Genomic DNA, 25,991 nt, shown 5'->3' with positions numbered 1-25,991 from the left:
AGATAATCATGCTATATGTTGACCACCAAAATGTTAAGGCTTTAACTAAGCAAAAAAATAGAATGTGCTAAGGGGGCCGGTGTCCACTGAAATAAAACATTGATCTCATAGCAGGGCAACTGCTGCACTCTGACAGCATGATATTCATGGTGGATAACATTCGCTTACAGTATCTTTCTTGAGACATAAATCAGCTAGTCTATTATTCATAAATATTTCAGTTTGAAGTTGAACATCCGTGTTTCTGATGGATGGTGCACAATTTCCTCTTCGGCTCAAAAGTTAACAACAACTAAAGAATCATTTTCTTGTTTTGAACGTTTTTCTGGATCACACTAATGATCTAAATATAGGCATAGTGTGCACTATGAAACCCAACCAGTCGTTTGCCTGTGTTTGTGTCAGATTGTCAAAGCGTTTTGCTTATAAATGCTCTGCGTGAATAAAAATCTCTATGATATATCATCTGAAAATAAAGCTAAAAATATATTGTTGTGAGATCTAAAGAGAAAAGATTTCAACCAAACTCCACAATTCTCCCAAACGTGGGTCACATATAATGTTGAGTCTGCTCTCCGTGTTTTACTGAATCTCACGTCACCACCCTGCCACTCAAACGTCTCCCTTTAAATGTGCAAATGTGTGTGTCTGTGTGTTGGAATCAACATAACTAGCAACGCTCGTGATCCAAAGTGGGTAAATACTCATTCATCCTCCATAATAATGAGACATAGCAGGGAGGTGCACAGCAACTGAAGCATGCCATTTAGAAATGGTGCAGGTCATTTAAAATTAATCATCCAATGGTCACATATCAGGATTTTGAATGACTCATAAATTGTGACATCCTTTTTATTCCTACCGAGGATGCAATACAAATTAAAATGACAAAAGGACAATTTGTTTGTTTTTTTTCACACCAAAACTAACACATTAAAATAAAGCTAAATTTAACATATTGTAACACTGAACTCCAAGTGTTGACTTATGTTGTTCAACTATTTTCCTCTCTTTTAAGCCTTCAGACCAATAAGCATGCACATCTGTATATGTATCACTAACAAGATGTAAAATTATGCACATTAGAAATTTGGATGGCCAATACAGCTGAAAGAAAATGGAAAATTTAACATTTGTTAACCTGATGGTCAATGTTAACAGTCTAAATTAACACATACTTGAATTTAATTTATCTCTTTGAGAGGGCTAGAGTGCCTATTCACAATGAAGTTCCATGGCCAATATGATGAGTGGCAGCTATGTATACAGCACATACATTAATTCTAGGTGCTTCAAATAAAACAGATATATATCTAGAATCATATATATATTACACAAATATAGATTCTCCTTTTTTCTTGTTCACTTTTGAGCAATGAACACATGAACTGGAACAGCGAAACCATAAGAAAGTCATTCTTCCATGAGAGTTATCCAACAAGGTACAGAGTCCAGTTTTCACACCGGAGCGTTGCACCTCAGATGGTGTTGAGTTGACGTCTGTACAAAAGGTAATCCAACTGCTTTAAATGTGACTGGTGTTTACAGTGGCTAATAACAATGTGCTGGGTGCAAGAGCAGTAGTGGCTAGGAAATGCAGGGCCAGCTGCGCTGTCTGCATGGTGGTGAGGACGGGGAGGGGGAGGATGGGGTTACTTGTGGGTGGGGACAGGAGGGGAGGGGGAGAGGAAGGGAGGAATAAAACAGGCAATTTTTCTTGTTCGCTTTGAGAGCAAACAGAGAGAGAGAGAGAGAGAGATCTGGGTGCAAACCATGTCAGTTCTTCAAATTATAACAAGGCATCCCTCACCACACCACACGCCAGAAGGAGGACAGCCAGTCCATAGCTGGATGATATTCTTGTACCTGTGAAGACAAGAAACAGAGCATTGAAAACATTAACAAGACATTTTCTTTCACCAGTCCACATATTTCTGTAAGGGTGTGAGAGGCTATACAATTAGACAATTCTCAACGGAGAAAAACAAATCATTTGCCAGCAGCATGTACTGCTGAATAATACTGGAATATGTTGTTTAGAAAGAATATGACATCTGGAACATTAGAAAACTGAGAGAAGGAAAGGAGGGGAGAAATCTATATTTCCACAGGAGTGTCTAACCCCCCTGTGACCACCAGAAAATGGTGGCGAGGATGTGAGAAATCTTTTGGTAGATTAGTCTGTGTAACTGAGTCAGTTTGCAAACTTTATTGCTCATTTTTGCTGAGACTACTTTGCTGAGGCCTGATAATGCTCCCTGTGGACACATACAAAGACAACCACGGATGCGTAGTTGTTGCAATTATACTACGTAGTTTCCTTAGAGATTCTCCTCCACAGATAGATCCAAGTCTGTATAGTTTGCTCATTCACACTGGCAGCAAGCATGTGAAAGACTGCCACTGTAGTGTTTGGCTGCATGTGGACATCTGCAGAGTGACTCTCATAGACACTCTTGGGTTGCGTCATATGGACACAAGTGCAGTCTCATGTAGTTGTGGATATAGAAAGTGTAACGCTGACTTTATACTAATTCTCAGAATGTCACAGATACACGGCACTGAACTATTTCCTGTGATGTACAAAAGACAAAAAGCACAAATATAGAAAGGTGCCAACATGTGCAAACCGACTCCAGAATGTCAGTTACAGCAATATCTAATATCTGACATTTGCTGACATTAGCCACAGAACTTCTTCTTTTTTTCTAGTTCTCACTCACTGTTTGGTTAGTTAGAATAGGTTTAGCAGAATATGGTTTAGGTTAAACTACACTATTTGACAGCATGTTACCAGATCTGGACCCATCTAATATATGATTGGTTGACTGTTGTGATTACAAGTGTATTTGTGATATGCCACAAACAAATGGCATCTGGGAGAAAACATGTTGCCTAAAAACATATAGAACGTAATCTCGATGTATAGGAATGGCTTTTTTTTTTTTTAAGTCATTTTTTTGGGCCTTTTTTTATTAGATAGGACAGTCAAGAGAGAGACAGGAAAGTGGGGGAGAAGAATGGGAAAGGACTTGTAGGAAAGGACCATGAGTGGGATTCGAACCCATGGCCGCTGGACTACAGCCCCTGTACATGCGTCGCCAGCTCAACCAGTTGAGCTATTGCAGTGTGGAATGCCATTTTTAAGGGACAGCACTCTCATTAGATTGCATTATATATTTCTACAGTATCCATGCATGGTAACTACAATATAGTCATACAATAGTCACTTTGGTTCATTACCAGTTGATTTTTGTTCATTACAACAGAGGTCATTTTCCTTTTTCCAAAGAAAATACAGCACTTCTGTCCTCTGTCATATCCTGGGACACTCCCACTGCCCGTGATGTATGAAGCTATGTCATGTCCATCCCCAACCCTGTCCAATCCTTTTTCATTTATGTCACTGGAAGTCTCCTCGACGTAAAAGCACTGCATGCACCACTGTGCAATCTTTTTCTACTTGCTGTTATTTCATCTAACACGCTGTTGCCTGTTTGTGTTTCACCCTCTTCTGCATTCCAAATTTTACACCATATGGTTTCATTAGATGAAGTCCATACTGCTGCGGAAGCCTATAAAGACTGTGAGCAGGTTTTAAAAGCCTGAATTCCAAAACATACTCAGACAAAAACATTTTGATTCTTCGGATGTGGCTCTCATGAAATTGCTGTAAATACTTTCTCAAGCTTAAGGAAATGATTGAGGAGTCACACTCACATTCCTCTATCTTTGTAACATAATGGGTAAGGCATTCACTCTGTTGTGTTCCACGAAACAGAAAACTAGAAATTTGAGCTTCTGCTGTCAGACAAAAGCAGTGCAAACGTGTGCAGAGCTTGAGTTTTGGTTTACATCTTCATCCCCTCACACCAAGGCAGCTAAATTTAACAGCATAGTTGGAATCAAAGGTGAATAGTGCAGAATTAAAAAGCCTTTCGGTTGTGACGGGTATGTGGTTGACCACACAGGCTCAGGAGCCCAAAGGTCAGGAGGCCCATGGACTTGTGCCCAAAACTCTTTGAAATGACTGTAAACATACATAAACCAACTAAAATAAGATGGAAAAATAAACACAAGCATATACAACATGTCTGAAAAGACACAAAAAGACCTTGATGAGCTGCAAAAAATTACCAAAATATTATACTAAATGACCGAAAAGAGATGCATGTGGATTACAGAACAGAACCAGCTAAAAAACAAATGCAAAATGACCTTCAAAAATAGATGCAAAATGACTGCAGCAAAGAACAAATAGACCACTGAGTTGCAAAATGACTGCATAGAGATGCGAACCACATCCACGTTGTTTGTAGTCATGTTGTGTCTCTTTCACTCTGGCTGTCTTGCTCAAATGTAGAAGGGATGGAGGATGTTAAACATCCATCCATGAATGACTGACCTTATAAATACATATATTTAATGGCACTATCTTTACCAAAAAACAAAGGGAACTAGAATTGTCACCCCTGTCACAGTAAAATGTCCTGAAAAGATTTTACTACTGTTGCCTCGGCCCAGACAAGCTGCTATCGCCACTGCAGGCATCCCTGACTGTTTACTAGGCATCTGGCATGACTAACAACTGCAAACTAGAACACAGCCTCTTCAGCTTTTGGTTTAATTTGCCTGCTTCTTAGAGACGTCGGACCTGAACCGATGAGAGCAAAGTAACAGATGACAGCTACAATCCTATGTAGAGATTTCTGCGGATAAAAAAAAAAAAAAAAAGATTTTAGTCTCCATTAGCCGAGACTGCTTAGATAGGGAAAGAAAGGATCTGGGAAAAAGCTTGAGAGGAGAGTAAAGTGAGAAACAAGAGAGGTACAAAATGCAATCCTGTGAAACAAGGCAGAGCTTGGGAAATAAAAAATGAAATATTCACTAAACCATATTGGCATTTACTAGACTCCTGTGTCAGACGGGGCAATGATTTTAAGAGAAAAATCGTCCAGGGGGCCACATTGTTCCTCGTAGTTCGGCTCTGGATTGTCAGTGCTGCTGGGGTTTGGGGGGATGGAGGCAGGGATGGTGGCTGAGGGTGGAGGGTGCAGAGATGGAGGGCTTTGACCCTTTATTCCTCCCCACCACATCTCATTTGGCTTGAGGTGATCTAGAGAACAGGAGTGCCACAGAGGAGCAGCAATCGCTCTGGGCCAAAACATCCTTCACACAGAGAATAATTAATTAGCCTCCAGCTAGGAGTCAGAGGAAGGCACAGACGTTGGGAGACAGGACAAAAAAATGTACACAGAAAACAAGCTCTAATCCAGTGATATCAAGCTTTGTACGGTCATCTGCTCTGAAACAGGGTAACCAGTTAAAGATGTAGGTTTAATGCAAAAAAAAAAAAAGACAAAACATCATAATATTCAAATGGAGAATATGCATTTGATGTATTTTATTCTCCCCTGGTTCTTTTTGTTGTTGTTTTTTTGAGAAACATGACACCATGAAGATTGTCTGGGAGCTCGCATCATTCTAAACATCATGTGCTGTTTTTCAATTTTCTGCATAAAACATCATGGCTTCTATTGCGCACACTGGATGCCAGGGATTGGCTCTTTCCCTAATTGACTGCTGTGCTTGAATAAAGCCATAGGCATGTATAAGTCACAAATGACAAATAACACAAGACCATTTTAAAACAGCAATGTCTGAATAGGGCTTGAGAAAGCTGAAAAACCAGAACATCCAGAGATAACCTCATTCAAAGCCCCACGTAACCGCAACCCTAACCCTTCCTACTTAAGTTTTGCACTTATAGTTTTAAGCTACTTGTCTTATTTGAGTATTTACTTTTCTTACTTTTACTTCCGTACACGTCAGAGTAAGATTTACATTGTATTACACTTGTTTTATCCGACAGTTTTAGTTGCTTTTTAAATGATGATACACATTTACACACATGGTAAGCTGAAAAACACAACACATTTATAAAGATATTAATTTTTGTCTTTTAATCATTCCAGAAAACAAACAAACAAACAAAAAACTTGGTGTCTTTTCAGAGTAATGTGAGTTCACTGACCATTTTAATTATTGTTTAAGGACAAAGAGGTAAAACTACAAAGAAGTTTCCAGCTTACACACAGATGCATCAGCGATCAGTAGTAGTAGTGATGTTGTACTAAACCACTGCTTTCGCTGCTGATCATTTACACATGTTTAGCTGTTGATATTTCTGTACTTTTACTGAAGCAGGATACTTTTGCAGGACTTTTACTTGTTTGCTTTTACGTAACTAAACAATCTGAGTTCCTCTTCCACCACAGAGCCTTTCTCAACTGCATGTCAGGCCTCACTTCATCTGGAAAAAGATCTCATTTCCATGTTTGTTAAATATTGATGCTTTTTAGCAGTCTTTAAAGAACGCCATTCTCCATTAGCCCCGGGTGTCTGCAGGCTAAACGTCAAGCTCAACAGAAGATGAGAGGTTTTAAACTACAACTAAACTTACAATTGGAAAGTCAAAAAATTGCTCCAGAGTGAAGCTTGAGATAGTTTTATGGATATATATATACTTTGCATTATAATTGCAGAATAATGATCTTGTTCCACAATAAGCTTACAGATCATTTACACCAGACTACAATTCAGGTATAGACAAGAAGTTTACAGATCAAATTACAAGGTAGAAGATGCTTCTTGGTTGCCTGAACACTGAAGGTAGTAGACTGTCTGTTAACATTTGGCAAATCAAACAAATGAAAAATCCTTCTGCTTTTGCTGGATTACCAACCAAAAAGAAAGAAAATATTAAATTATAAGGAGTTAATTTTTTTAACCTTTAGTGCCCAACAGACACACCATATTCATATCTCCTCTTTGCATTTGACCTTGCAATGATTCTAGTTGCTTGTCTGTACATCACAATGAATAACAGTTACAACATGCATAGAGCTTTGTGCCCATCTCTACACCCAGTGTTCTTTTTGACTCACTCATCAGCTCGTCATTGCTTGGACACATTAATGTAAAAAAATTATTGCACATCTATTTGCCTTGCTTGCCACCTCTGCAAGTACTTAATAAATAAAATAATGACATTTATTTCTGTTACACACTAACTTTTATTCCAATTTTTAAGTCATATCCCCCCTCGGTAAATGAAGGCTAAAAACAAAAAAAAATATTATTGTTATTACAATATTACAAGTATTATTATGTCGCTGGATGGATGATCTGGATGGCACAGATTGTTCTAAAAAAGAAAAAATGGAAGAAAGAAAACAACAACAAAAAACAACAATAACAAAAAATACAGTATAGTTTGATTAGCCCTCATGATAAAAAAGCCAAGAGTATAAAAGTAAATGTAGTGAAATTAAGCTGAAAACAGCCCAGGGTTCATCAGATTTATCCATTTAAGCTGAATATCCACATGACTCTGAGCAGAAATGATGTGTTGCTTGATGCTGTGAATATTTAGTAATTTCCAGTGTAGACACTGATTGCACTTCAGTTCTGAGTTACTGTTTGGGTCACTGTGTTTGCCGATTGCATCATAAAGACTTTCTTAGCTGAAGATTAAAAAAAGAAAAAAAACTCCCACCACAGCTTGGAAAAGAGAGTGTTTTCCACAATTTAACAAATTTGTTTGCTAAACAGCAGATGAGCAAATGTTTTCTGTGTGTCTGTTGGTGAGTCTCTCTGTGTGAAAATTCACATTTATTCTCACTCGTTTGCTGTGCATGATCCATAACCTGAATAGTTTAGGGGTTGACCGTTACTGTATTTTCGTAGATATAGCGGTAAACTCCTACAAGCTGATTGCACTTTGCTAAAACGCTGCAAAAAATCGTACCTGCACATCTTGGCTGGAGCAATGTTAAACTGATGCAATTCCTCTGGCAGTTTCAGCAATCCTCTTCATCAGGTCATGTGTTGAGTGATTTCAAAGATAACAGCAGTAAATTTATGAATCCACACTTAGAAGTTAAGTCTAATCCTTCAAGGGTTGTGTGTGCATTAAAGTCTGATATATTTTTCTTTCCCTCAGCCATAGGTCTCAGTTGTTGTTCAAAAACTAATAAAAACACATCACTGTTTATATTGACTAAATATTTATTAAACTAGTACGCCAAATGTCTCCAACAAAGGCACCATAAGTAACATTAGTTAAAAACTGTGCCAAGCTGAAAAAAACACCTTTAAATTCAACTAATCGGTGTTTGGAAAAGTTTGACCCTCTCTGGACAAATTGCACATTTAGCAAAAAGCAGCAAATATGATCCTTACAGCAAACACTCCACAACCATGATTTGCTCTAAGCAGCTGACTGAGGTTCTGACATGAAGCCTGTTGATCTCCACAAGGCCATAAAAAGACATCATCTTCCAACTCGCGATTCCCACTGTCTGAACTGTCATTAAGAAATGGCACTTAAGGAGGGGGAGGAAGTCAAGACAAGATCAGGAGGAGAAAGAAAACCTTCACATCAAACTGCATGTCAGTTGGACAGAAAGGCAAAGCAGCATTTGACTGAAGAGGAGTTGGAGGAAGGTACAGCCTCCACAGGAGTGGTGGCATACTGTTCCACAGAAACATGGTCTGTCACAAAGAAACCTTTCATGTCATCTCATCACTGAAGTCAACATCACAAGTCTGCAAAACAAGAGTAGTTTTAGAAACATAAACCGTGGACAGACGAAGTTCAGATTGAGGTCTTTGACCACAATCAGGAGAGAGAGAGCGAAAAAAAGGAGCAACTATTGGTGAGAAGAAAAAAAAAAAAAAAATCAGCTTGACACCCTCTCAGAACTGGGGTGGAAATATTCTGATTTGTGATTGTTGTTCAGCCAGTGGTGCCACAAAAAACTGCACAGGTGGAAGGTAGAATGGATTTCACTGAATTTATGGATGCAGTCAGTCGAGAAAGTGAAATTAAACAGAAGCTGGCCTCTACACCAGGACAAAGCTACAATGCAGAGCCACAAAATCCACCATAAACTACCAAAAGAACCCCTGATTGAGCCCAATAAATGGCTTGCCATCAATGCATACCATCCGCCACCTTGTAGTACACTAGTTATCACCACATTTAATAGTCCTCCATTATCACCCACACAGTGGTCAAGTAGCCGTGATTCTGCACCTATGAAGGGAAAACAACAAGTCCATGTTTAGGTCCTGGTGGAGGACATGTAAGTCAGCTGTAAGAAAAATATCAAGAGTCTTATATTAATAGTTTTGATTTAAACCTCAAATTTTTTTTACATTTTTTTTCCCAGAATAAATTCAAGTTGCTGCCTTATCAAGAGCTCCAGATTCATAAAGAAGTTATTGTAACAGCAATGCTACAGCTGTAAATAGAACATGATGAGTCCTGGACTTGGATATAAAATATATATTTCCTAAAAACAGTTATATGACTTGAAATGGAATTAAGGAAAAAAATAAAAATATAACCATCTCTTTCTTTCTTTCTTTCTTTCTTTCTTTCTTTCTTTCTTTCTTTCTTTCTTTCTTTCTTTCTTTTTTGAATACAACCAAATACAGCAGCAAAGACAGTACAGTGAGGCAGAGCTGCCAGTTCTGGGTCATAATGACTTCCTTCTGGGTCTGCCCTAACATGATGGGTCACTGCACACTGCACAGCTGTGCGAGGTCATTTCTTTAGTGTCAGTTCTGACATCTTCCAGATGCACTTTTAAAATCCGCTGAAGCAACTCTAAATTGTGCAACTGTCCCTCTAGAATCCGGTGATCAAGCCACACTTGTACAAAACAGCAGGGAGATTGTTATTCATACATTATTGATTTGCTGTTGTAGTGGTTTATTTGCAAAACACTTTTCTTTTTTTTTTCAGTTTGGCTGTTTGAGAAAACATAAACAACAAAAGAATATGCGTGTAATGTAGCTATGAATATATACGGGAAAAAACAAATGGGATAAATGTTGCGATAGTGTAACAAAAAATCTGTCAAAAGTCACCCTCACTCTCAGCACCTCACCAAGTTCAAATGACATGATGCTCAAAATCCTAAGTAGATCCTCCTGTCTGTGCAGGAGTCATGTTTTTCTCCCATAATCCTCAGTTTTGTTTTGTTTTTGTTTGTTTTTTTTTTAATATTCAGAATGATGTGTCGACATTCAGACTGATAAACAGCATCATGTCTTGGTGTCTCTAAACCCAAATTACGTGGATATGACAATTTTCCTTAAGTAATTTATAATAGTGTCGGGTCAATCTGGAGAATTTCAATCTTCTTTCATACTTGAGGTCATTATTTCTATCAGTGATAATCGTACTGTGCAGAAAGTTGGAGGAGCCATGATACCACAGACAGCATAGCAAAGTTGAATCTTTAGATTTGAGACGAGGTTGTGTGAAGATTCTTTCTGTCTGCTGGTGCAGTGAAGCAGAATAAGATTCCTTTACTCTACCTGACAAGCCACATACATTATGTTTTATAATATAGCATAACGGTGTCAGTAAACCAAATTGAAAACCAAAGCAATAACTTGGATCTAATTTTGTTTCTGTCCAGTTTATCTTTACTGCTGGTTCTCAACTTTTGGGTCGTACTAATTCAAGAAATGTTTATGCATGACCCCTCATGATAGTCTGCACATCAAGGAGTTTCAGTTTAATCAGCAATGCTTCATTCACAAATCATTTTAATGATCTCCGGGGGCTGCAGGAGTTGTAATTCTCTAACACAAGAAAAAGTCAACACAGATTTGCTGTTAAAATGTACTCGTACACTGATGAGCCAAAACATTATGACCTCCCTGGCCTGATATGTTGTTGGGCTTCCATGTGACACCAAAACATCTATGACATTGACAGAAGACTCTTTAAGTTGTGGTGGTTTAGAGCTTGACCTGCCATGGATCAGATACATCCACTAGCATCCTATCAGCAGTTGATATGAACCAGTGCTGACCAGGAGATCCCCACAAGCTCTGCCATTTTGGAGATACTCCAAAAGCATCATCTGGCCATGATTTGCCCCTTGTTACTCAGTTCTGTAGATCTGCTCATTTTTCCAACATCTGACATGTTAATGTTGCCAACTGACTGTTCATTATATTGCACCATCGCATGTCACTAACTTGGTGTCTTCTCTCTCCCGTAGTTTGTGTTTTGTCCTCTCTGCAGGATCTGGAGCTCTCTGATCTGCAGTCGCCTGCTCTACTGATCTGCAAAGTGTTTATTGTTCTCTTACTTATTGCTTGTCTGTTCTCCATCTGCTATCCCCACCCGTCTATATAAATAAAACTGAATTGAGTGGAATTGAATTTGCTAACTTATTCTGCTGTTGTGAAATAATCAGTGGTATTCGCATTATTTGAGTGGTCATAATGTTTTTTTGTATTTCAAAAACATCTTACAATCCCTAAAATGTATCTGCAAACCCTATGGGAATGTAGGGAACCATCAGAACACTGTGCACAGAGCTGCATTAAGTGCTGTGAGTCAAAGTTGCACCAAGTCAATTTGTCAAATGTCCTGTATGCTTGCAACAGACAATTCTGGTCAACATAAAACTGAAACACATGCATTTGGAGCCAAAGAAGGAACATTAAATGTCAGTGCATTGCTCTAGAAATCATGCTTCAAGAGTTCTTACTTAAGGCAGAGAAGTGGACCATGTCAGTCCACCTGTTCAGAGGCTTCCTTATTTTACAACACTGTAGGTTTATAAAGCACTAAATATCTGATTTGTAATCTGTTACTTTGTTACACCCTGTCCAGACCTCTCAGACTGCTTTCTGTCCTCTATTTGCAGATATTTGGTGCATAAAACGTATAATTTTACTGTTTAAATGTTTAGTTTTGGTTCAAACTCTGAGAAAACTTGAGGTCTGCTCTGACTCTCAGGGCCTAAGACTTTTCTGTTTGCTGCTGTCTTTAAACAAATTGAATTTAGGACAGTTTATTTATATCTTTTTAATTCATATCTTGCACTGCACAGTAGCTGCACTGTGATATTTAAATTTTTATTTTTTTATGGTATTTTCCTGGTACATCCGCTTATTAGTCTCATTTATATAGTTTTGTGTTTCAAGAGCATTTTAGATCTTGTGTGCAAAACTAAAATTGTTTTGTTTTTGAAAGGAGTGCCACAAGAATACTTGCATTGCCTTGCTTCCAAATAATTTGTTTTTGTCCTGTTGACCTCCATTTATTGATGCCAACGCTTCGTCAGATCTCAGCAACAAGTTATCAAAGGGAGTGATTTGTTGAACTACTGCAGTTATCCAGAATTTTTCCGTCAGTGTCTGTCACACAAATATAGTATGATTATTTGATACTGACAAAACACTTGAAAGTCTATCACCTTCTTGCATGTATCTGGTGTCAGATCGTTTCCATTTGTTCTATTCCTAACACTGAAAATGCATGAAACCTTCTGCATACAACTGGAAAACAGCGCTTTGTCTGAAGCTATTGTTATCACATATAAATTACACATATTCTTTAAGCTTCTTTTTTTTGTGGTGCATGAGCTGTTTTTCACTACCAACCAACCTCGCCTGTGAGCAAAGGTAAAGTATGAGCTCCTGCACTATTTTTAAACAACAAAGGAAGAACATTTGTAAATTATTAGTTGTTTTTGTAGACCACTATGAATTTTAATTGCTGAGCAAAGGGAAGAAACGAGGGGGAGGGGGAGGGAGGGGGACAACTGTTTTACAACACAGCACACCAACGACATTTTGTTTGGACAGCGGTTGTATTATTTCATTTATCCATTGCTATGACTAAAAGCATCTCCACTCACTTCCCATCATGGTTTTCTTGACAAGGTCACTGTGTCTTTACAAGACATTTGGGCTGAATTTACAGCCTGATTCTAATAGATAAAGAAGGGAAGCTCAAGGAAAAGTGAATGCTGACTAAAAAAGATTTCCTTGGCAGATTTGGAGACATTTAAATTTTATACCATGTCTCAGGGTTTAGAGCGGCACATGATGCCACTCTGAGTTAGAATTTCTCCATAGTGGCTTCCTCCGTCGTCTGAGTGACTTCCGACTGAGATATGTGTAGGTATAATGAGGGAAGACCTGTGCATGCTTCCTCAGTGCATGCTGGGATAGAAGAGACCCACACTGAATACTTTTCATTTTGTCCTACTTAACCTAACACAACACTCTACATTTTGCCAAAATGTTTTTGGCTCGGTGAAATGGTGATGTGGAATATCGATTCCAGGCCAGTGAGGGAGTCAGGTTCAGTGAGGTAGGGAGGTCAATCACCACAGCACCTCCGCAGGGAGCGCAAACTGGCTTACTGCCAGCTCCATCTATTGCTGCTGATCCCTGGCTGGCTGACTGTGTCTTTGACTTGCCTGCTTACTTGCCTGGTGACTCTGTTATAAAACTTGTTGTCTGGTTTGCTTGTCGACTGATACACACTCGAGCTGGCTGTCTTCCTGCCGGAGCCATGGCTGGATATTTGGCTGACTGGCTGCTTAAATACAAGTGGATGTCATTACCATGCAGCTTGACTGTTCAACTGTGAGTGAGGGTAAATGTGATAACACAGTCCAGTGAGTCATGCAAAAGCTCCAAAATGACCATCCACCACATTTGGAAGGATCAACCAGCAGTTTTGTGTGTTTTAGTCTACATTACTGCAACCATTTTCCAAACAATATCACCATAACTGACAAGAGGAACAAACAGCTGATTAGGGTTTGATGTTGGGGGCTCACCAAGACCTACTTACCCTGATTGTTTAGTTTTGTTTTAGGATGAATGTTTCTTTCCACAAAAAAAATTACATAAAATAAAAATACTGGTTTCACAAGTGTTTTAGCTTTTGTCAGCCTCCAGTTTGCACCTATTGGATCATGAATTGACAGTCGTGGGATTTAACTGATGTATGTACAAAGTTGAATGCAGAGTTCATTCACAGAAAATTAACAGGAAACCTTTTTTTTTTTTTTTAAGAGCCCATATTGTGTAGGTTCATAATTTAGTTGACAGGCTGTAATGCAACTAATGTGTTGATTCTCCCAAAGGACTGTGTAGCTCCCCTTGACACAGCTGCTCCAGAAAAAAAAAGCAGATTATAGGTGGAAACAGGTGTTTCTGTGACCTCTTAGAAAGTGCTAAAGACATTACATAATGTCATGTCAATGCCATGAACAGCATCCAAACAGAAGTCTTGGCTTGCTCTTTGGCACAAAAGTGCAAGATGAAACTTTGCTAAGAATTAAAAACAAAACAAAACAGGATAATCTATTTTGGGAGCACATTCTTTTGTCAGATGAGACCAAGATAAATTTGTTAGGATCAAATAGGGATCAGCATGTTTGGTGTGTACCTGACCAGGACTAGCAGAGTGAATGCATAGTCCTGGCAGTTAAGCACGGAGGAGTGTGATGATATGGGGCTGCATGAGTGAAAAAAGCTCTTTGGGAGATGACATTTATAGAAGGGACCATGAATGCCAGAGGATATAGTAAAATACTGACTGACAAGATGACTCTCAGTCTGCAGAAGCTTGGCAGACGAGGAATATTCCAGCATGATAAGCATCCAAAGCACACTGCCAAAATCACATAAGAGTTTTCTAAATTGTAACTTTGTCCTACACCTTGTAAAGCGTGAACTTGCACAACACATTACGGAAGATCCATGAACTTGAAGTGACATGCTGACATTGCGTGCGACTGCTTGAGCAATACAAATGCAGCCATGGACAACAGTTGTGCTGTTCCTAACCACCTACTGGAATGATGACTCATTGGTGTTCTTTCCTTAGACATATGCAGTCGAGGCAGTTTAAAAAAACATGGTGCTTCTTAAAAACAAGGTCAGTGATTTTTTTGTTCGGATGAATGCTTATGCAATCAAGCTGAGTCCATATTTGTTTTTCTTTCATGCGGGAACCAGGCTGGCCTCAGGGGTAGAGGGACAAGTCTGGCTTAGGGGACATTTTTCTTTCCTTTTTTTTTTTTTTTTCCACATTCAGCTCCGGTCACCTCTGAGCTTTGAGAGAACAACACTGCCAGGACCGATGGAGGCCGAGCTGTGATCTAACAACAGCTGACACACTGGTGGGGAGTAGCTGTGAACAAACCACTCTGCTGCTGCTGCTGCTGCTGCTGCTGCAGACGCTCCACCAGCCACAGTCACATTCCCCCCCATCTGGAAAGTGCCTCATTGTTTACAGATGCAGCAATGCGGAAAAGGAAAATATCTGCACTCTCCCAGGTTTAATTTCATCTCAGCCCATTTACCTATTGTTGCTCATCTGCCTCAAACCTGAGCGCAGCAATAATAGAACTCTGTCGCCCTCAGCCGTAACACCTCTCTGCCGCTCAGAGAAGGTGGCTAAGGCTGCCTGAGCAGCCACAGAGAGGAATTTATCAGTGTCAGACACACCGCACAGAGGACTCACCACAACACAGTTGTCAGCATAATTTGGCTGCCTCATAATCTCCGACTCTGCAGCCCTGGGGATTATTCAACTTTTTACCTCTATTCAGTGGCAAGTAATATCTTTCTGTGTTTTGCTGCGGGGTGCAGAGGGCTATCTGAGCCCAGAGCAGGGCTGACTTTGTGTTTGAACTGTCTGACCAGTGGAGGAATGATTGGCATTTACAGATGAGGAGGAGCAGCACAGTTATAACAGAGCTGGATAGTCAGAGAAATGATGAGAGAGAATTTACACAAAGCCACCTGAGTCAAAACTGTAGACTACTATACAGGGACCTGTGTAGCTAATGATGCCATATGGACTTCCACTATCAGCTCGTGAAGTTTGAACTTAATAAAGATAAAAGAAAATCTTGACCACACTAAACATTTTGCCACTGTTAGTATTTCAACTTGTGCTATGATGAGGTTTGATTTCATAGATTCTCAAGGATTGTAATTCATTTTGTTTAAGACTAATTTAGTGTTTTTGTTTGTAAATCTCCAGATCATTTGTTCAAACTCTTAAACAACTCAATGATTAACATCCTCAAATGACCAACCCCTTTTATCAGTTCTGTTATACAGCCGCAGAAAAAGAAGTGTCTGAGGTGGACACGTACAGTGATGTCATATCATTACCTACCAAATGCTTCTTTCTTTTTACTTTGTACTAAAAACCTTTAGTTATCTATGCTCCATAACACCTTAATCAAAGAGGCAGCAGAGCGAAAATGCAAATATATTCTATTAAATATACATTTTATGACATAATTGTGGAAAGCAGTGACAAGCAGCGCTGTCTTGTTGTGAGAAGCATCACATCACTAATTGCCTCCACTGTATGATAGGGTTTTAGAAGGTTTAATTGGAAATTTACAGTAACAGGTGAAATAATAAAATATAACTTCTTATGTTTTCCATACAATAACAATACAGCCTTACAGGTGACGTCCCTATGCAACTAAACTGCATTCACAATGACTTTCTGAAGAAAATATATTTTCTGCCAGATCACATTTGATTGTGACATATCACGAATGCATTTCAATCATTGCCATTTTGTTATTGCTTTACTCTCACTTATTTGCAGTCAACTGATTCTGGTAACCCTGAAAATTCAAACCCAAACCATAATGTTTCACATAACCTAACCATGTAGTTTTGGCACCTGACCAAGCTCCTGACATAGAGTTATGAAAGCCTCAACCAAACCGTGACATTTAATAACACAGTTTGGCCGTCTAAGTCTAACCAAAGAAAAAAAAGAAAAAAAGAAAACTTAAGCTTCAGATTAATGGCCCCACATGGGACACAAACCCCAGTCTCCTGAATAAAAGTCCTGCTGACTTAAGCCTCCATCGTCCTCTTCTAACTTTCTAACTTTATATGTGGACTTTGCAGCTCTTTCAAACTGGAAGCCTGTCCTATAAAATCCCAGTTATATGTTTTGGTAAAAATCTATATTTCTTTCAAAACTTAAATGAGAATACAGTTTTGTGTAGGAATGTATATATATATATCTGTGACATGGGGTTGTAATAATAGTATAGGTCTAAGTGTTAAATGCTTAAATCAATATATGTTTTATTTATGACCAAGCATTGTGATCCTACACACAATTACTATGTAAATTGTGTGATATTAGAAATGTTTTTACTAAAACTTTCTTTTTTAATTATTCACACTACCAACACCTTGCATGAAAAAACACAAAAACTTTATTTGTCCCTTTTTAATTTGTGGGTTAACACACATTTAGGATGACTGCCATATTATTGCAGTTGTAAAACCTCACTAGATATCTATGGCTGTTGTTGTAATGAAGCCATGGAGCTGTTTGTGTGTTACATATTAACTGTTGTATATTAGTCTATGCAGTTTTTCTCACATTTGTACAAGTGCTCCATTGAGAACACAGCTGACCTCAACATCACTATCCTCCGTTGGCTTAGTGTGCATGTTTGCACCAGGACGACTCAATGAGAATTACACAGAAACACCTTTAAAAGAATCTCAGCATCACTTTGCTTAATGAAGGACAAAGGTATTATTATTTCTTTTAATAAGCTGAATGTAACTACTTAAAGGCGTGAGGGAGCTTCCATGATAACAACATGCTGCAGCAACTCTCATGAATTGTGGTTTTTCAAGTGAATAAAAAATAACTTGAAGCCAATATGTGCGACATTCTTATGCAACTATACGGACCTTCAAAGACATTCATAGGGCAGCTTTGTGCATCAAAACTTGAGACAGTCCTGGTGGACATGCTTTGAGTCCTCAGATGAGATCCCTTCGAGTCTTTCTTCATACAATTATGGGCTGGCCAAGATGTTAAATTTATAAACTTTTACATACTGAAGCTTTTAGTGGCGTGGTAACAATTAAGTAGTGTAGCAGTGAGAGCAATAAATCTGGAAAGGAATTTACTATAGCTTTAGCTAACCCGAGCTGCTGAGGCAGGGAGTTCCAGAGCCTGCAGCTCTCAGCCTGCAGCCAGACGACCCTCTTTAATAAGGTGATTTTTAAGAAGCACCAGAGGAGTCCTGCCTGAAGATCTCAGACTATCTCAGGGGGATGAACATTTCTAAAATACAGCTGGGAGCCTGGCTATGCAGTGCCTTAAATATTAACACTAAAGTCTTAAAATCAATTTTAAAACTCATAGGTATCCAGTTAGGAGTAGCATAAAAGGATAGAATGTGTTCACATCTCCAATTAGTTAAAAGCCCAGCAGCAACATTGTGGGTGTGCTGGAGGCAGGAGATTGACTGGTAGTGGATCTCTGAATATGAGAACACAACATCAGAGGAAAAGTTTTAAAACATGGGTTTGAGTTCTGCTTTCTCACGGCACTATTTTACACGAGACCGTAAGGCTAAATATTTTTTTTGCAAAATATCTATTAGCAATTTTTTAAATCATGGTTCAGTACTAACATGTGGTAGATTTAAAACATGATGGAGCCTTATTGCATTAGATGCCATTAAAACCATGACTGCCAAAGACGACGGCATGAATTTGCAAAACGGTTGATAGGACAGCTTCATTTATGTATTTTTGGGGGTCATTGGGCAACATTTCTTTTTTTTTCAACCTTTGAGCATGTTCAATTCAACCGATCTGAAAGGAAACTAGACTTCTGTACCTCCTCTTGCCTCTGTTTTCAAGCTTTAAAAAAAAACATAGCCTGTGATGAGAGCCAATCACAGAGCTTTTCAAACCAGATCAGGTGAGCGATATAAAGAACAACTCCATGTTAGAAGTAGAACGATGGGGCTGAACAATAAACAGAGGACTTTGACTCAGGAGAGTGTTGAAGTTGAGTGTTTAGCTTTTGCCTTGACTATCTATGCATGATTGAAATGTGTGCAGTTACATTTTTGTTTTGTATTTTTCCAGATTTCTGCCTCCTGCAGGGTTTTTTTTTGTACCCTGGATCTGACATGCTTGTATATCATAAATCCTAAATTGCAGCCTTTGTGATTTGCAAATTATATTGTTTCAAATAATGATTTCCATTTGAAACTGACTAAACATTCAGCTTTACTCAGCTATTGTATAACATCATTCTGCAGTCTATTCTTGGAGTCTCAACAAAACAGCCCTTTTTAAAAGTAGGTGATTCACAAACACATCAGGAAGGTTGCAGACCAGGGTTTACGGTAGTAGTAAAAAAGTCTGGCTACATGAGTATTTTATGTGTTCCCCATTATGTAAGCCTCCCCCAGGGCCTTACCTGAGCCGGGGTTGTGTTTAGCTGTATTGGAGGATGTGTGAGAGGTGGAGGTGGAGGCCACCCTCTGGTCTGAGCTCATGTTGTCCTGGCCCAGTGATGAGCTGGACTTTCTCGGCTTCTTGTCTGTCAGGTGCAGCGGGGAGCTCTTCTTGGGAGGCGGCAGTGGTCGTCGAGGCCTGGCTGTGGCGTTGACCTTCAGCCAGGCTTGAGCTTTATACTCCACAATCTCTCCGTAGTTAGCTCGTGTCACCCGGCACTCGTACAGTCCTTCGTCACTCTTGCTGACTCTGGAGATCTGCAGCTTGTGTGAGATGTCGTTGCCCTGGACTTTCACTGTCTGTGTGAGTAATTAGGAGAGACCACAGTGTCATAACAGTGGATGGTACGATATGATACCACCAAGTTTCATGATTCATCATGTCATTTTATTTTCCAACAGCACTCTTGGATGCGACCACATTTACAGAAAGCTTTCCTTGTATTCTGAAAATAGCCATGAAGCCTGAGACTAACTTATTAAAGTGGTGACACTGGAGCCAGTCTCTTTTGCTTATAAGCTTTAGCACAAAGTCATCTTCGAATGGACGGTTGCGATAAATGTAATTTGATGAGGCAATTTGATAATTAAAGGTAATTTTCTGGAAAGTTCACTGAAAAACGGACTATAGATAAAGTAGCTGGATGGAATGTATGCTTTAGTCAATTTTTAAAATTAAGATACTCAGTCACGGTGACACAGCAATATTGTAAATCCGATATCATCATAAAGCTGTCTTAATCATTGATTCACAGTGTTGCCTGCAGAAACATAGTACAACCAGAAATAAATTGTATAACAGACACCTTAATAGATGTTTTAAAGAAAAATCTGACAGGTCACAAATTTTGACTCTTTCACCACATATATTGTTGAGAGAATCCTTTCATTTAGAAGCAGTGGTGCCTACAAAAAGAAGGGTGTTTCACTTAGATTATTTGGAGCAGGCTGAGTTTATACAGTCACATTTGCCATTTGGTTAAAAACACCAGTTGAAAACAGGAAAATGCCCTGAGAAATGATATCAAAACCTTTAGTAATATTAAAGAAGTCCTATTCCCAAAGGAATTTTGTCAACTATGTGTATCCTAAAACTGAAATGAAGGGTGCTTAGCATATTTTGTTGGTTATTTCAGGGCAAAAATAAATGCAAATATAAAGTGCTGTGCAACATAAAGCTATATTCTTCAAAGGTGCATGTTCTCTGACTGTATTCTTTCTGATGATCCATTTTTCCAAGGAGGATGGTTAAAGAAAAAAAAAAAAACAGTCAGTGGCAAGATAGGAAAACATCTGTCAACTATACACGGTGGTCTGAAATCCACATTTATTAATTAGGGGTGAATGAGTGATTCTGTACGGCTCTGGGAGCAGGGCAGCGGAGTCACTCGGCCATGCATGTTAATCAGGACAGCTCAACTGGTCGGACTGGTGGGGCCACATGAAAGGTTCATTTTTACCAGGTTCACTTGCCAACCTCATCTCCGATATTGGTATAAAACACTGACATGCTTTTAAAAGAAACACAATCATGTTCAGTGGCACATTTTTTTTTCTGTTCACATGTCAGAGGAAGGTGCCTGGGATGGACAACAAGCTTACAAAGCACAACACTTCAACAACGGGGACTACATTTTGCATCCTCAGTCCTGTGTGTGGTTAGGTTTAAGTAATAAAACACTTTGGATTAGGATGAGGGCAAGAGGTTGGATTTGGTTAAATTTTGAAAATGTCAGACTTTTTTAAGATGCAGCTACATTCAGTGTGAAAATGTTGTGACTTTGCAGGCCGACTTTAAATGAAAACATTTGTTAATACTGATGCGAACACCTACTTTCTAAACCTTTCCAACTGCATTATTAACTGAAAGGCACCCTGATTTTTGTGGTTACTAGTGGATGTCTACTGCATTCTTAAAAGAAAATGATGTAATCACATAACTTGGGTATGGTTTAATTGCAGGGGTTGGAAATTTCAAAGGTGAACATTTCAAGTTCTATGCCCGAAGCATTCTGTGATGCTTCGTGCGAGCAATCAGCTCTGCTCACCGCAAGCAGCTCTTCTTTAATTTGGCAGGCAGCATATGAATCTTTGCACCATTGGCATAGTTTAATTGGGTACATTAATGAAACATGATGTTTCAGATGTGTCATTTACTAATTTGGCCAGAGAAATGTACCCTTTGCTATATGCGATCTCATTCTGTTGTCAGAGCATTTACTTCTCTGCCAAGTTGGGGTGCATTAAATTGTCTTGAATTTCCCATTTAAAACTCTGACACTGTTCCATTCTATTTTTTCAAGAAGGTCAGAAATGTTTGAGTTCCAAGTTATCTAAACCTCAGCAGTGCAGTTTTCCTCGTCATTCCTATTGGTAATAATAGCACTGCACCAATTAATTTATGAAATTCAGGAACACAGCTACATTACTAGAAAGACATCTTACAGAAAGAAGAAGAAATGATGACCCAGTTTCTAATAAACTGGCATTTACAAGTTAGCTTGATCTTTAATCTGTCACATTCCATTACACATGACTGTTTGACTATCTGAGGGCTCCAGTGAGATCATTGAGTGGAAGGCTGTGTGGTGCACTGGGCACAAAAAGCACATACAGAGTAGCAGGGGGAAAAAAAGGGGGCGGAATGGTTGCTGGGGCATGAGTGCAGGAAGGGAACCACTCTGACAGTAATAATATACTGCCACTGATTTCACTGATTAGCTCCTTTCTTTGGTTGAAGGTGTATTATTCGAGGAAATCAGCTGCTGTTGTGTTTGCTCGGAATGAAATGCTGCCAGCCTGGGCCATGATGTCACATCGCTGGGAAGCACTGGGCTGAGTTACATGACGCGTTCTTCAACTTACACTTATTTTTGTCCCCTCATCATCAGGATCAGGCTCTGGTATCATCTCCATCTGGAAACACAGAAAGCAAAAAGAAGACTTTTAGCAAAGTGATAGAAGCTTGCTGAATACAGTACAGCTCAAAGACCCACTCTGAGGACACATTCAGCGACATATTTAATGCAAGTCTAGTGTCATATTCTCCAAAACCAACTGTGAGATTACTATGACAACTTTGGGAAAAAGCATCATCTATCCACTGAGGGTTATAAATCTTTCAAACCAACATCAACACACAGTTTACAGACTGAGTGACTGCATTGCTACTGTTCTGCCTTTAAAAGTAAATGCCCCTCTTGCCACTGTTTCTGATTTATTTTTAGATTCTTTTGAGTGCTTCTGTGGAGAAATTAAAGACAGCTTCCAGATGCTGCAATGAATTTAGACGAAAAAAAAGGAAAAAAGTTCAAACCAGGATGTTGTGTGACAAATGAACAGCATCCTGAAACAAATTACTTCCTAAAACCCCAATCAGTCTTTGCAGTAAAAGTAATATTACTCAAGAAACTTAGGGGAAATCATAAAATGTCAGAAGGCCACAAATAGCTTTTTACACAAGCCCCCAAAACATGGTGAATAGCACCATAGCTCCTGGGTTCAAGAAATGCCTCAGTTTGAGCCATGCTGGCATAATTCTAGCATGGTGGCAAGCACTAAGCCTACAGCCTACATCATGGACTGGGCATTGATTTTAGAGGCTATAATTTATTTATCCCACATCGGATGCCAAATGGATGTGTGCCCGGAATAAGAAAAAAAAAAAAAAAAAAAAAAAGACAGAAAAGGCTGCTGACTACAAAGCTGTAGCGGAGTAAGAGCGGGACAGCAGACAAGGCTTGAGAGGAGGAGGAGGAGGAGGAAGTTTCTCCAGAGGACATGGAAGCTATTGGCTTCACGATTGAGACAAAAAAGGAAGGGCAAGAGAGGGATAAGATGGCTACTTATGAGCGTTTGCTGCAGAGAGCGTTCCTTCAAGTGCTGTAATTACCTCGGAGGAAGCGGGGCGCTTTTCTCTAGAGGATGTTCGGCAGACAGGTGATTAATGAGCAGAATTAGGAGCCATAGCTTTCGCTGTCTGCATGTATGCACGACTCCTACATCGTGACTTCACAGATGGACCTGGCATCCTCTATTGTATCAAGGAGACGTCTTTAACTGCGAGGCAGGATTAATTGTCCTCTGTCGCGGTGTTGGGACTGTTTCAAGTCATCAATTTCAGCCCCCTCTTTTACAAACCACTATAACAGTGGTTATATGGGCTGGGTGTGCAGTCTATATATGTCACCTGAGGAGGATCAAGCTAGACTTCCACTGGAGGACACATATTCTGGTCTACACAGAGTGGCTGCTGTGTTCAGGAAATCATAGAGGAAAACGGTTTAATTGCTTTTCAAACGTTTATGTAAAATACTATGGGGCTAGTACAATGGCTTTTCATCACAACACAGCTGAACTGTGTTATTTTTCAGTTTCCAGCATGTAATCGATTAGTGGATTGAATGGTTTTAATTTTTTGTTTTAATTACGATCCTTTGCTGAGCATGTTGTCATCTCTCCACTGATTAGTCACTTAGGTAAGAATGAGTCTTAGGTGACCTTTAGCACTGATACAAGGGATGTCCGTCTCAAAGTATCCAACTAGTTTGGTTATTAATTTGAACTCCAGTGTCTCATGTCACACTGGTGTCATAAAGGGAGAGCACAATTACTGGTTGGGTGTGATGGATTAAACAGTGTTTAACAATTGTCAATGGTCCACAAAGACGGCTGTGTCATATCTGCCACTGGAATGGAGGAGAGCTGTTCTATGCCAGTGAGCAACACAGAAGTCTTTGTCATGGTGGCCCATCACTAGCTAAAAACCAGTTGGAAGCTCCACCTGCTGACACATACAGATACTACAGCTAATCTACTGATACATTTCAGTTTTAACAATGAACAAAATGTTTTCTGACATGTATGCATAGAATACATTTAGAGCCTATAGAGCCCCGGTACACTTTACCCTCTCTACGCTACATTCCAGACAGCGTCCCACTATACAACGTAGTTCATGACCACCTACGCAACATTAAAATAGCTTGTGTGCAGAAATGCATTTTTTTTCTTCTTAATGCACTGCAGAGCCGCTCAGTTGTCAAGCATATACATCAGATGGATTGTAATTATGTTAATGTACTTGAAGAATGTATTATCTAGGAAAATGGTATCGGATTGGGACTCGGTATTGGCAGATGCAAGATATTTAATGACTCAGACTGGCAAAAATAACTTCATCAGGGAAATTTGTACGATTCCTGTCTCAGCTGAGTGTTTTTAGCATTCTATGTATCTCCTGCTACTTTCTAGCTATCCATCCATTTTCTATACACCGCTTAATCCTCATTAGGATCGCGGGGGGGCTGGAGCCTATCCCAGCTGACTTAGGGCGAAGGCAGGGGACACCCTGGACAGGTCGCCAGTCTATCGCAGACGCGAACCGTCTGCTGCGAGGCAACAGTGCTACCAACTGCGCCACCTTGCAGCCCCACTTTCTAGCTACACACAAGATATACTCAAACTTTCTTTCTTGTGTTGGTCACCTAACTCCCCACACTGGCCTGTCTGTCATTAACTCAATCCTAATACACACCTTACCTGTTTCCTGTTCCCCATTCAACTTACAGTATGTATACTCGCCTTACTCTGTTGTTACACCTGTTTTGTTCTATTGTTTGTGTCGCTACTTTAAATAAAGTCACTGAACTTTTCTTGTCTTTCTGGTGGCCTGCTTTTGGGTCCTCCTTCCTGTTGCCTGTTACATTCTCATCCATATAATCATACGATTTGAATTAGTAATCTAATGTACAATGTCAAGCACGCTGTTTCACTCTTAACATGTTTTTACCAGGCAGCAAGAGACACAAAGACATTTAAATGTAAACTAGTTTTTAATGAAGATAAAAACCGTTCATTCCAACTGCTCAGATTTCAAATGCAACCACAGACATCATCGGGTAGACCTGAAAATAAGCGCCTCATCATTTGCTATATCCTGTTCTGACTCATCAAAGCTCTGTTGTAATAAATTCTTTAACTACTGATAATTACAAATTAATGTCATATTGTCTGGGAGCATCGTCCTACTCTGTTTTTGTCTCTTTGATTTTGTCATTGTCTTTATTATTCTAAACTCTTTTGATGCTAACTGAGGAAAAGCAACAAAGCGTTTCGAAGCGTTCCATAATTTAAATTAGCTCCGACTCCTAGCCTTTTTGTGTTCTTCATGACATTATTTGTCAGTATTGGTGCACATATTAAAAAAATTCTAATATTTCAACTCACCTCCTTTTCTCTGGGTTATTGTACATAGATTGTGTTCATGTAGCCCCTGAAGTTAAATCCAAAACTGCCTGAAACATGTTGCATGTTATTGATGTTAATGTATAGATTCCTACTTTCCCTCAGGAAATATCTTTCTGCAACTTAACTATTGTAAGGAATGTTCATCTTCTTTAAAACCAAGTGCCACAGTGTGTCTACAGTTAGTCTAAATCCATTCAGCAGCAAATTTACTAAGACTCCACAGCACCAGTATCACTCCAGCCTGGAGTCATGAAATGACTTGTGAATAACACGACAAGTTACTTTGTGTGTTTTTAGACTGGCAGACAGTTTTTGTGTGTTAACCCTCACCGCAACCACGTTAAAAGCTTAAAATGTAAAATGCATTAAATATTTCGATACAACAAACAAAACTTGTCTGAAGTGGTCTGCTATCTATATGCAATCCCCAGATATCACATTAATCATCCATATCAGGTGTTGGCTTTGGTAACTGGGTCCTTGACGAATTTCAGATTAATTTTGACACCCCATTAGTTATTTTTTAAAGCCCTGCACAGTTTGATTCCACAATATATCCATGAGCTGTTCAGCTCTTATAAG

The 25,991-nt window shown here is 39.3% G+C and overlaps 1 protein-coding gene across 1 annotated transcript in view; it reads right to left on the bottom strand.

The window, feature by feature from the left end:
- Positions 1 to 1,789: 1,789 nt before the first annotated feature.
- vstm2a (V-set and transmembrane domain containing 2A) overlaps positions 1,790 to 25,991 on the bottom strand; it is an 80,309-nt gene continuing 56,107 nt past the window's right edge. Inside the window, exons 3-5 of the mRNA XM_008283983.1 lie at positions 22,026 to 22,076; positions 19,124 to 19,460; positions 1,790 to 1,866 (exon numbers count right to left, since the gene is read on the bottom strand). Coding sequence (XP_008282205.1) covers positions 1,790 to 1,866; positions 19,124 to 19,460; positions 22,026 to 22,076 — 465 coding nt within the window. The remainder of the gene's footprint in view (positions 1,867 to 19,123; positions 19,461 to 22,025; positions 22,077 to 25,991) is intronic.

Source organism: Stegastes partitus, unplaced genomic scaffold (genome assembly GCF_000690725.1).
Source record: "Stegastes partitus isolate 25-593 unplaced genomic scaffold, Stegastes_partitus-1.0.2 Scaffold335, whole genome shotgun sequence".
Classification (NCBI taxonomy): Eukaryota; Metazoa; Chordata; class Actinopteri; family Pomacentridae; genus Stegastes; species Stegastes partitus.
This window is presented reverse-complemented; position numbering and strand designations above follow the sequence as displayed.